A 12,342-nucleotide genomic window follows, 5' to 3' on the forward strand; every position below is an offset into this window, starting at 1 on the left:
TTTCTCTAATTTCTCATAATACTCTGTGATTTTCTAAATTTTGTGTAGATACTCAACTTTTTTTTCGCTTTAATTTTCTCGGATTAATGTGTTTTCTTKATGATTTTCTTTGACTTTTTCCGATTTCCTTATGATTTTTCTATGTTTGCTCTGATTTTTTCGGTTTTCTTTGATTCCCCTAAGATTTCTTTTATTGTTCCTGATATTTCTTAAATTTCTTATGATTTTCTCTGATTTCCCAAATGTATACGTATCATCAGATTTTTTTTTGCTTTGATTTTTCCATTATTTCTTTTGATTTTTTTATGACTTTCTCTGTTTTTTTCATGATTTCCTTCTCTTTCATAAATTTTGTAAACCATTTTTTTTGCTTGGATTTTCTCGTATTTCCTTGATTTCTCTATGATTTCAATTGACTTTTTTATGATTTCTTTTTATTTCTTTGATTTTTTCGTGTTTCCTCTGATTTCCTGATGATTTTCTCTAATTTCCTATGATTTCCCTTGAATTTCTCTGATTGATGATTTTCTCTGATTTCCTAAATTTTATACATCAGATATTTTTGTTTTCATTTCATTTATTTTTTCTTGATTTCTTGACTTCTCTCTGATTTCATTTTATTTCGTCATGTTTTTCTTTTAATCCTCAAATTTTGCACACCGATTTTCTCAATTTTCTAATTTTTTCWTTTTSCCCATGTTTCTACTGATTTCTTTACAATTTYCCATTATTTTCTCAAAATTTCTCTTAATATATCAACAAACGAACAAAAAACTAGTCGAACATGCACATTTTTCAATGATATGTTCTAATTACCATTGATTTCCTTATAATTTTTTCTGATTTCTTCAATTGTGAATACCGATTTCCTCTGTGGTTAATTTCTCGGAAAAAGTAAAAAAATATTCGGCTAAAGTCAGCGCTAGTTTTTTTGCATATTTATAGTGTTTGTTGCAAAACATTGATAACATAACATTAAAAGCGTTAAGGTTTTTTTATCATGAGAACATAATCCTTGACCATACCGATTTATCTAGTTTGTCCGAGTTTCGAAGCAATGATTTATTGGTTTTTTCACTCGATTTTGAGAAAACAATTAAAAAAAAACTAGTGGCATAATGAATTGATTAACTAAAGTTGTTAACAGTATCTAAATTGAGAAATATGTTTCTTTTTCTTGTTTCTTTAAAGGAAATAATTTTAATTATTTTGGTTTTGTTGTGAAATTAACAGTAATAACAGATAATTACACAAATTAGAGTCTAAGTTATAATTCAATAATGTGGTGCACTTGCACTGGAAGTGAAGATATCCTGATCACATTATCCACTTAGCTTAATCAAATCTGTTTGATCTCGTAATTTTTTCCAGACAAGAAGCCCGCGATATAATTAAAAACGCATCGAACGCCTCTGATTCCGACGCGGTTATTTTTACCGGTCATGGTTGTACGGATGCCCTCCAGAAATTAATCAGTGCTTTGGACCTGCGAGAACCCCCAATTGTGTTCACTGGCTCAAGTGAGCACCACGATAACATCCACTTGTGGCAAGAAATCGGCGCTAAGGTGGGTTTCTTCCTCTTGGTGCTGTGCCAAGCGTGAAATTATTGGCTTGTTTTGCACTCTTTWTCTAAAAATTATCTTTGTTTAGATGATCCGAATTGCGGAGACCAAGGAAGGGTTCTTGGATCTGGTCGATTTGGAAAACCAGCTGCGTTTTCACCAGAATTACGGGAGACAAATGATTGGGTGTTTTTCAGTGGCTTCCAATGTGACTGGGATTGTTATTGATGATGTTGCCTGTACTATTCTGCTGCATCAGTACCAAGCACTTGCTTTCTGGGATTACAACATCGCGGCTCCGTCAATTAACATCAATATGAATCCCGTTGTTCCCGGAGTTGAGGAAAATTCGGCGAACAAAGACGCGATTTATTTCTCCGGACATAAGTTCGTTGGTGGTGTTCAAACTCCGGGTAAATTGTGCGATTTTGTACCCAACCATGAATAATCAAATATTTATAGGAATTCTTATTGCCAAAAAAACTATTTTTAGACGTCTAAATTCGTGCGAAACAGACGGCTTCTTCACGTCACAAGAGTACAATAAAGTGAAYAAATCGAGACTTTAATTGCTCAAGAATAATGAAATTTTCTTTTAGAGTTTTGAGATGCAAGAAGAGGGAAGTTGTGCAGCTGTGGTCGAATCAATCAGAGCTGGACTTGTCATGCAATTGAAAGAGACCGTCACTGTTGCCAACATTGTACAAAGACAGGAGAAAATTAACAAGTAAATATTTTTTGGCGATAATTGTGTCACGGACGTGTTATTTCCAGACAAATGCTGCAACACATTCGAACCATTCCTGAAATAATCCTCCTGGGGAACACTTCACCGAACTTGCGCAGGATTCCAGTCTTCTCCTTCATGGTGCGCCACCCCAGAGGCACTTTCCTACACCACAATTTCGTCGCWGCCGTCCTTAACGACGTTTTCGGGATCCAAGCCCGAGCTGGGTGTCCCTGCTCAGGAGTCTATGCTCAGGATTTGCTAGGAATTGATCCGTGTCTCGCCGATCAGTACGAAAATATCATCCTGGAAGACAGGCGACTYAGTAGTTTGGATTTAGGGGTCGATAACTCAAATTTAGAGTTACTCAGGCCGGGTTTTACCCGAATCAGTCTTCCTTACTTTATCAATGATGCTGAGTTGGCTTTTATCATGGAAGCTGTAAAGATGGTAGCGACCGAAGGCTGGAAGTTGCTACCTCAGTACGTCGTRGACCTCGARACCGGTCAATGGCGCCACCACACCAACGCCATGTTAAAAGAYCGGAAATGGTTATCGTCAATACGATACGTCGATGGTAAAATGACAATGAACGAAAGACGGGTTTCCGGACCCGGACTTTTCCCTCAAAGTCACCAGGAGTGTTTACAAACTGCCAGAAATTTATTCAACCGGGCCCGGAAAACTGCCAATCGGACTCCTTACACCGACCAAGGGATTAGTTTCGACTCCCGAGGGGAGAAACTCCGGTGGTTTATGTTACAACACGAAGCTCAGAATATCCTCACTAGTAACGCACAAAACATCAAACAGAAAGTACCCTTCGATCCTGTGACTTACTCAGGATCTAAAAGAACCGAAACCAAGGAACACAACCCGCCCCCGGTATCAAACTCTGGCTCCCCGAGACATTTCAGCTTACCCTCAATTGATGACCCGAGAATCCTCACATGTTCCTCTCCAGTCCCGTATTTCYTACAAGACGTAAACGGCCTTTACTACCCTCAATTGAGTCAACCTACGGTCAATTTCGCTGTTGGTGAGACCGTCAATTCGGCCAATTTGAACCACTTGCAGAATTTTGCAAGGGAGAGGTGTTTGAGTTTAGGGGCGCCTAATATCTCACCGCCGGTTTTGAGTCCTCAAACACGGGCTAGTCTAGGTATGAAACACTTCAGGCAAAGAAACTTCAGTTATAGTAGCCAGAATGAGTTGCATTCCTTGGAGTCGGAAAATAACGTTTCGCCCACTCACAGTTTGAATGTCCTCTCGACGAGTAGTTACGAAAGTCAAGTGGGGCGGGCCTCCCCAGCCCCCGACATCCAAACTTATGTCACGGAAATGACCAAAGAACTCGCCACGAATATCAAATCCGAGATTCGTGAAGTGATTTCACGAGTGGAAGATGTGTTAGAAAACACTGATAGTATTGTTTGCTACGAGCGACATGGAAGTGGGAGCGAGGATGGTCGTAGTGACTCGATTTCGGCCAATGAAGTCGCTGAATATATCGAAAAAGTTTCAATTGAGATGGCGAATGAGGTTAAGAGTGAAATCAGGGATGTTGTTAGTGCTGTTGACGTGTTTATAACACCTGATTGTCAGTATTCTCGTGAGGAGAAGAACGAGTTGAGGGAGGTTTACACTCCGGGTTCCAGTAGCGAAACTGTCATTCATTTAATCAACCGACTTAGTGATGAAGACGAAACGCAGCGTGAGRAACCGTACAAGAACAAGATTTTAACCTCGACTGTTGCTAGTGTTAGTTCGCAAGATAGCGGGATTAACTTATCATTCCACGAGCAAGAGTACTTAAGTAACGAGTTTGGGAAGACTCGCAGCAATTCCGAGTCATTGGCTCGCAAGTCGGAGAGCGAAGTGAAGTTTTCGACGTTGCAAAAACAGAAACAGAAATATATTAGGACGACTAGCGACAGTGGRGCTTTGGAGGCGGCGGCGGCGAAATGGATGTGTTCACCGAAAAGTATTTGGCAGCCGACGGTGGAAGCCATCCAAGAGTTTGAAATGATCAAAGATGGGGATAATGTCATGGTTTGTTTATCAGGGGGAAAAGACTCGCTCAGTCTCTTGCACACGCTTTTGCAATTCCAAAATTACGCCCAAAATAAGGGGATTTTGTTCAGTTTGGGGGCGGTGACGGTGGATCCGGACACGTCAGGGTGCGACCCCTGTGTCCTTATCCCTCATTTGAGGAGTTTAGGAGTGCACTACATCATCGATGATAAGAAGAGCGATCCGGGGGATGAATCAGGTTTGTGCCCATTTCGCGCCTATTTTTACTAATTGGGTTTATTTAGAACAAAGAGAAGAAGCCAAAGAGAATCTTTATAGCTTTTGTACGTCAAGCACTCGTCGTCGTTTATATTCCGCAGCCAAAAGTTCGGGGTATAATGTCCTGGCCATTGGCCAACATTTGGATGATCTCTGCGAAAATTTCTTCCTTTCGGTGTTCCACACCGGGAGGTTGCGCACCATGAGAGCTCACTATTACATTAAGTAAGTCAATATTCAAGTTTAAGGCCAAAATCACGTTGTTTTCTTCCACAGGGAACACAAACTTAGAGTTATAAGACCGTTTGTGTACGTTCGAGAGAAGTATTTGCGCCAGTTTGTCAGTAATCAGAATTTGCCGGTTTCCGGTAACGTTTGTGGTCCAGATTTGACAAAAGAGAGGCAGAGGATTAAGCAGGTGTTGACGCAGCAGGAAATTCTGTTTCCGAAGTTGTTTACCAGTCTTCGGTCAGCACTACATCCACTGATTGGTTTCCAAATCAAAGAGTGTGAAGTTAAGTATCGACGAAGATTGAAATCGAAGGAGAATGAAGATTGCTCGGAGAATGAGACTGATGAGGAACCGGTCGTGTCAGGGGACTCGAACTGCTAATTTTCTGGATGAGTGTTTTGGTGTGAGAGTCATATCAAAAATTTTTCGAATTTTTGATTTTTGTACAAATTTTGTGATTGTCGCGGTCTCAAGAAATTTTTTACCAAGACCGCATTATTTTCCAATAATTGGAACAGAATGATATTATCGACTGAGTTACTTTTATATTGTATTTAATTTCTACTTAACGCGTTGATGCATTTTTAGTTAAGTACAGTGTTGATGTGGTATGGATTGTGCAGTTTCCTTTAGGGAGTGTGATTTTGAAAGTATATAATTGTTGCATTCAGATTTAAGATATTTAATAATGTTAATATGAGTGAAATGTATTTTATTTCCTAAAAACTGTAATAAAAATTTGAAATTTCATGCGCTTTTTTTTGCTTCGATTTTCTTGAATTCTTCATGATTTTCTCTGATTTCTTATTTTTTATGGCTTTTTCCTGTTTCCTCTGATTTCCTCATGATTTGGCTAACTTCTCTTGATTTCCTCATGACTTTCTGTAGCTTCTTCTTATTTTGTCGTGATTTCCTTTTATTTGTTAAGTTTTGTACACTATATTCTTTTTCGCTCTGATTTTCCCGGATTTCTTTGATTTCTTGATAATTTCCTCTGATTTTCTTTAACTTCTTCCGATTTCTTCATGATTTTCCTCTATTTTTTTCCGGTTTCTTCAGATTTCCTTATATTTTATTCTCTTATTTTTTCCATTTAATTCTGAATTTCTTTGATTTCTCAAATTTTGTTTTTTCTTTGATTATTTCATGATTTCTCTTGATTTTCTCAAAACTTTCTCTGATTTCCTCTTATTTCTTTTTATTTCCTAATAAATTGAATGTATTATTATATTTGACAGTTAAAATTTTTGCCACTTGACGTATGCGGTAGCAAATTGCTCAAAAATAGCTTAAATTGCATTAGTTTCGGTGAAATACATTGAACTGCAACAATTTCTTACTTAAAAACGGCAGTCTATGGTTATGGTCTATGGCAAAATGCTCATTGTGACACCGAAATAGAAAAATCAAATTCTTCCATTTGTGAAATAATAAACATAAAAAAATGAAAAATCTCAGTTGGCCAATGGTTTTGAAATTGNAAGATAGCGGGATTAACTTATCATTCCACGAGCAAGAGTACTTAAGTAACGAGTTTGGGAAGACTCGCAGCAATTCCGAGTCATTGGCTCGCAAGTCGGAGAGCGAAGTGAAGTTTTCGACGTTGCAAAAACAGAAACAGAAATATATTAGGACGACTAGCGACAGTGGRGCTTTGGAGGCGGCGGCGGCGAAATGGATGTGTTCACCGAAAAGTATTTGGCAGCCGACGGTGGAAGCCATCCAAGAGTTTGAAATGATCAAAGATGGGGATAATGTCATGGTTTGTTTATCAGGGGGAAAAGACTCGCTCAGTCTCTTGCACACGCTTTTGCAATTCCAAAATTACGCCCAAAATAAGGGGATTTTGTTCAGTTTGGGGGCGGTGACGGTGGATCCGGACACGTCAGGGTGCGACCCCTGTGTCCTTATCCCTCATTTGAGGAGTTTAGGAGTGCACTACATCATCGATGATAAGAAGAGCGATCCGGGGGATGAATCAGGTTTGTGCCCATTTCGCGCCTATTTTTACTAATTGGGTTTATTTAGAACAAAGAGAAGAAGCCAAAGAGAATCTTTATAGCTTTTGTACGTCAAGCACTCGTCGTCGTTTATATTCCGCAGCCAAAAGTTCGGGGTATAATGTCCTGGCCATTGGCCAACATTTGGATGATCTCTGCGAAAATTTCTTCCTTTCGGTGTTCCACACCGGGAGGTTGCGCACCATGAGAGCTCACTATTACATTAAGTAAGTCAATATTCAAGTTTAAGGCCAAAATCACGTTGTTTTCTTCCACAGGGAACACAAACTTAGAGTTATAAGACCGTTTGTGTACGTTCGAGAGAAGTATTTGCGCCAGTTTGTCAGTAATCAGAATTTGCCGGTTTCCGGTAACGTTTGTGGTCCAGATTTGACAAAAGAGAGGCAGAGGATTAAGCAGGTGTTGACGCAGCAGGAAATTCTGTTTCCGAAGTTGTTTACCAGTCTTCGGTCAGCACTACATCCACTGATTGGTTTCCAAATCAAAGAGTGTGAAGTTAAGTATCGACGAAGATTGAAATCGAAGGAGAATGAAGATTGCTCGGAGAATGAGACTGATGAGGAACCGGTCGTGTCAGGGGACTCGAACTGCTAATTTTCTGGATGAGTGTTTTGGTGTGAGAGTCATATCAAAAATTTTTCGAATTTTTGATTTTTGTACAAATTTTGTGATTGTCGCGGTCTCAAGAAATTTTTTACCAAGACCGCATTATTTTCCAATAATTGGAACAGAATGATATTATCGACTGAGTTACTTTTATATTGTATTTAATTTCTACTTAACGCGTTGATGCATTTTTAGTTAAGTACAGTGTTGATGTGGTATGGATTGTGCAGTTTCCTTTAGGGAGTGTGATTTTGAAAGTATATAATTGTTGCATTCAGATTTAAGATATTTAATAATGTTAATATGAGTGAAATGTATTTTATTTCCTAAAAACTGTAATAAAAACTTGAAATTTCATGCGCTTTTTTTGCTTCGATTTTCCTGAATTCTTCATGATTTTCTCTGATTTCTTATTTTTTATGGCTTTTTCCTGTTTCCTCTGATTTCCTCATGATTTGCCTAACTTCTCTTGATTTCCTCATAACTTTCTGTAACTTCTTCTGATTTTGTCGTGATTTCCTTTTATTTCTTAAATTTTGTACATCATATTCTTTTTTTTTTGCTCTGATTTTCCCGGATTTCTTGATAATTTCCTCTGATTTTCTTTAACTTCTTCCGATTTCTTCATGATTTTCTTCTATTTCCTCTAATTTTTTCCGGTTTCTTCAGATTTCCTTATATTTTATTCTGTTATTTTTTCCGTTTTATTCTGAATTTTTTTGATTTCTCAAATTTTGTACACCAGTTTTTTCTTTGATTTTTTCATGATTTCTCTGATTTTCTTATGGTATTCTTTGATTTCCTCTTTCCTCTCTTATTTTTTCCGTTTTATTCTGAATTTCTTTGGTTTCTCAAATTTTGTACACCAGTTTTTGTTCTTTGATTTTTTTATGATTTCTCTTGATTTTCTCTGATTTTCTTATGATATTCTTTGATTTCCTCTTTCCTCTCTTATTTTTTCCGTTTTATTCTGAATTTCTTTGATTTCTCAAATTTTGTACACCAGTTTTTTTTTTATTTTTTCATGATTTCTCTTGATTTTCTCTGATTTTTTTATGAATTGAATTTATTATTATATGTGACAGTTAAAATTTTTTGCCACTTGACGTATGCGGTACGCAAATTGGTCAAAAATAGCTTAAATTGCATTAGTTTCGGTGAAATACATTGAACTGCAACAATTTCTTACTTAAAAGCGGCAGTTTATGGCTATGGTCTATGGCAAAATGCTCATTGTGACACCGAAATAGAAAAATCAAATTCTTCAATTTGTGAAATAATAAACATAAAAAAATGAAAAATCACAGTTAGCCAATGGTTTTAAAATTGGATATAGGGCGGGCTTTAATGTTGATTCTAAACAACTTTTTTTAATAACTTTTTGTCATTTTTGTCACATAAAAGGCACTTTACTCAATAGTAAAATGTTTTTTAAAACATAATTTTTCAAAATTAAAATTGTGTTAATTTCAGCAAGCAGGGCTGAACCCCAAAAAATTAAAATTTAAACCGAGTTTTTTTATTCTTTTATCTGTTTCATGGGACACACTGTATAATTGTTACATTCGGATTTAAGACATTTAATAATGTTAACTTAGCATGAGTGAAATGTATTTTATTTCCTAAAAACTGTAATAAAAACTTGAAATTTCATGTGCTTTTTTTGCTTCGATTTTCTTGAATTCTTCATGATTTTCTCTGACTCCTTAATTTTTATGGCTTTTTCCTGTTTCCTCTGATTTCCTCATGATTTGGCAAACTTCTCTTGATTTCCTCATGACTTCCTGTAACTTCTTCTTATTTTGTCGTGATTTCCTTTTATTTCTTAAATTTTGTACACCATATTCATTTTTTTGCTCTGATTTTCCCGGATTTCTTTGATTTCTTGATAATTTCCTCTGATTTTTTTTAACTTCTTCCGATTTTTTTATGGTTTTCCTCTATTTCCTCCAATTTTTTCCGGTTTCTTCAGATTTCCTTATATTTTATTTTCTTATTTTTTCTGTTTTATTCTGAATTTCTTTGATTTTTCAAATTCTGTACACTAGTTTTTTATTCTTTCTCTGATTTTCTTATGACATTCTTTGATTTCCTCTTGTTTCTTTTTATTTCCTAAATTGAATTTATTATTATATTTGACAGTTAAAATTTTTGCCACTTGACATATGCGGTACGCAAATTGTTCAAAAATAGCTTAAATTGCATTAGTTTCGGTGAAATACATTGATCTGCAATAATTTCTTACTTAAAAACGACAGTCTATGGCCAGTGATGGCCAAAATATTGCATAAAATGTCATCAAAAAACAGTGTCACAAAATGCTCATTGTGACACCGAAATAGAAAAATCAAATTCTTCCATTTGTGAAATAATAAACATAAAAATATAAAAAATTACAGTTAGCCAATGGTTTTGAAATTGGATATAGGGCGGGCTTTGATGTTGATCTATGATGTTGATTCTAAACAACTTTTTTTAATAACTGTTTGTCATTTTTGCACATAAAAGGCACTTTACTCAACAGTAATTTTTTTTTGATAATTTTTAAAACAATTTTCCAAAATTAAAATTGTGTTAGAAATTAATCTTTCACCAAGCAGGGCTGAACCCCAAAAAATGAAAATTTAAATGGGGAGTTTTTTTTACCTGCTTCATCTATCCGCGGACACACTGTATAATTGTTACATTCGGATTTAGGACATTTAATAATGTTAACTTAGCATGAGTGAAATGTATTTTATTTCCTAAAAACTGTAATAAAAACTTGAAATTTCATGCGCATTATTAGCCTGNGACATTTAATAATGTTAACTTAGCATGAGTGAAATGTATTTTATTTCCTAAAAACTGTAATAAAAACTTGAAATTTCATGCGCATTATTAGCCTGATCCACAACACCAGCAATAAATACAATAAGCGTTAATAAAACGATAAAACGTTACAAAAAATATAAATAAAAAAAAGGAACTTGGATTTAGTCGGTGCTTTCGCAGGCCTGTCCACCGTCGGCGCACCCGCAGTCTGAAATAAAAAAATCATTATTTGATCCAAATTTCAGGAAAAATTACCTTTGCCGTCAGCGGAGCACTTGCAGTCGTCACCACATTTGCAGTCTTTGCCGCAGTTTGACTGCCCGTCGCCGCAGGTTTCTGAAAACGTTTCAGTATTGATTTTCAGTTTCACGGATTAARAAACGTGACTTACCTTTGCAGGAATCACAAGGAGAAGGCATTTTCAGAGTTTTGCTCACAAATGAAACAACTTGACACACGAACTRTAGAATCGGAAAGACGCTCTCTGGATGCCGGTATTTATTATAAAGCCAACCTGACCCCACGATCGAACGTTGCTCTGAGTGGTTGGGTGGGGATGAGCAATGCGAACAATTTTTATTCGCAAAAATTTCACAAGTTCCAAATTAAAAAAATTAATAAAAATTAAAAATCCGGTGATTCTATTGCTTGTTTTTTGGGTTCCTAAGGGGTAGAGATTTTGTCTCACCCTTGCAGTGTCGCCACTTTTTTATTGTAATTTAGGTCAGATTGAGCTCTACTTTCGTGGGAAAAAGTGGGGTAATTTCCCTGTTTGCGATCGGATGCAAATCTAGACACGAAAGGATCTAGGAAGAGTTGCATTTCTTGTAGTTCACCGACCTTGTTGTGGCCCATGTTTAACATCATGCTTCAGTTAGATTTAACAATTACGAAAGAATTGCAAGAATCGTAACACAATTGAGCATTTTGTCCTCTTTTACTGCTAATGACTTTAACAAGAATTTCAAGCATCCTGAAGGAACATTTTGAATGAATTCTTTTGAYGTGTAATAAATGGGTTTCTTGGAAGAAAATCGGTCTAATTTAATTATTATTAATAAAATTTTGTTAATTGAATAAAAAGTGATGAGGCGAGCTGGAATTTTTCCGGTCGGATGCATTTCTCGCATTCAGSGCCGGACTGGGGGATTTTTGCGGATGATTTCTTGCAAGGTTTTTTAACTTATTTTGTTATTTCATTATAAAATTAAAGAAATTTTATAGTACACCTAATGGAAATTATTAAAGATTATTATAATTCATTGAAGAATTAATTTCTGAAGAAAATACAATAGATTTCGAATCTTCCAAGGATTTTTAGATTTTTTTGGGGTACTCATAAATTTATAAAATTAAATAAAGTGCATATAAACCATGGAATAATAAGGATTTTGTTAATATTTTTAAAGAATTATAAAAAACTGAAGATTTTTAGGTTTTAATATCTTCCCGAATATATGAGGAGAGTTTTTTTTAAGTTTAGAAACGAAGTTCTTGGGTTAGGGACTTTTTGGAATTATTTGGGATTGCATATTGGAACAAATATTCTGTAAGAATTAATTGAAAGGTTTTTTAAAAATTTGAAAACACAAATTTTAAGAAACAGAAACTAGAATACCATATAAATAAAAAACACTCTCAATTTATAAAAACAGGCAAAAATTACAGACCTGATTTTACACTTTCTTGCCTTGTTCTGACGAAATTTTTCGAATTTAGTGAGTTTCTCGGTGAAAAATTTTCAAAATTATAAAACCATGCAAGCAAAAATAACGCATTTCCAAGTCAAACTTTACAGTTTTTTGATAAAAACTCTTGAATTTAATTAATAAGTTTTTCTACAAAAAATGATCTAAATTCTTAGAAAAAAAGCGAAAAATTTATTATTACTAGACCTTATTTTGAGAATTCTTCTTTGTTTTGTAAAATCTTTAGAAATTGTTGCGCTGCTCAGTGAAAAACGATTTATATTTCTTGAAATAAACGAAAAAAGCAGATTTTCAGATCTTATTTTTGCAATAACAAGGAAATGTGAGAAATAATTAAGATTTTTTTCTTCTATAATATGTTAAAGATTGTTTTTATT

The 12,342-nt window shown here is 35.4% G+C and overlaps 1 protein-coding gene and 1 long non-coding RNA gene across 3 annotated transcripts in view; one reads left to right on the top strand and one right to left on the bottom strand.

Annotated features, from left to right (window-relative positions):
• LOC123004976 overlaps positions 1-7,799 on the top strand; it is a 20,252-nt gene extending 12,453 nt beyond the window's left edge. The window contains exons 3-10 of one of the 2 annotated variants that reach the window (XM_044398546.1): positions 1,372-1,567; positions 1,653-1,977; positions 2,027-2,112; positions 2,164-2,291; positions 2,339-4,065; positions 6,300-6,797; positions 6,844-7,042; positions 7,094-7,799. In XM_044398546.1, coding sequence (XP_044254481.1) covers positions 1,372-1,567; positions 1,653-1,977; positions 2,027-2,112; positions 2,164-2,291; positions 2,339-4,065; positions 6,300-6,797; positions 6,844-7,042; positions 7,094-7,430 — 3,496 coding nt within the window. In that variant the 3' untranslated portion in view covers positions 7,431-7,799. Of the gene's footprint in view, positions 1-1,371; positions 1,568-1,652; positions 1,978-2,026; positions 2,113-2,163; positions 2,292-2,338; positions 4,564-4,609; positions 4,809-4,859; positions 5,564-6,299; positions 6,798-6,843; positions 7,043-7,093 lie in introns of those variants that run through there. The other variant, XM_044398545.1, reaches the window with a different exon arrangement.
• Positions 7,800-10,259: 2,460 nt separating this feature from the next.
• Positions 10,260-10,806, bottom strand: LOC123005496. Its single transcript, XR_006412755.1, has 3 exons — positions 10,648-10,806; positions 10,512-10,592; positions 10,260-10,464 (listed from the first exon to the last, which is right to left on the bottom strand). It is a non-coding gene; the product is annotated as an uncharacterized LOC123005496 (long non-coding RNA).
• Positions 10,807-12,342: the final 1,536 nt, after the last annotated feature.

The sequence above is a fragment of the Tribolium madens genome, unplaced genomic scaffold (assembly GCF_015345945.1).
Source record: "Tribolium madens isolate multiple individuals breed KSU strain unplaced genomic scaffold, Tmad_KSU_1.1 Scaffold_20;HRSCAF=117;Tcas5.2_LG4, whole genome shotgun sequence".
NCBI lineage: Eukaryota > Metazoa > Arthropoda > Insecta > Coleoptera > Tenebrionidae > Tribolium > Tribolium madens.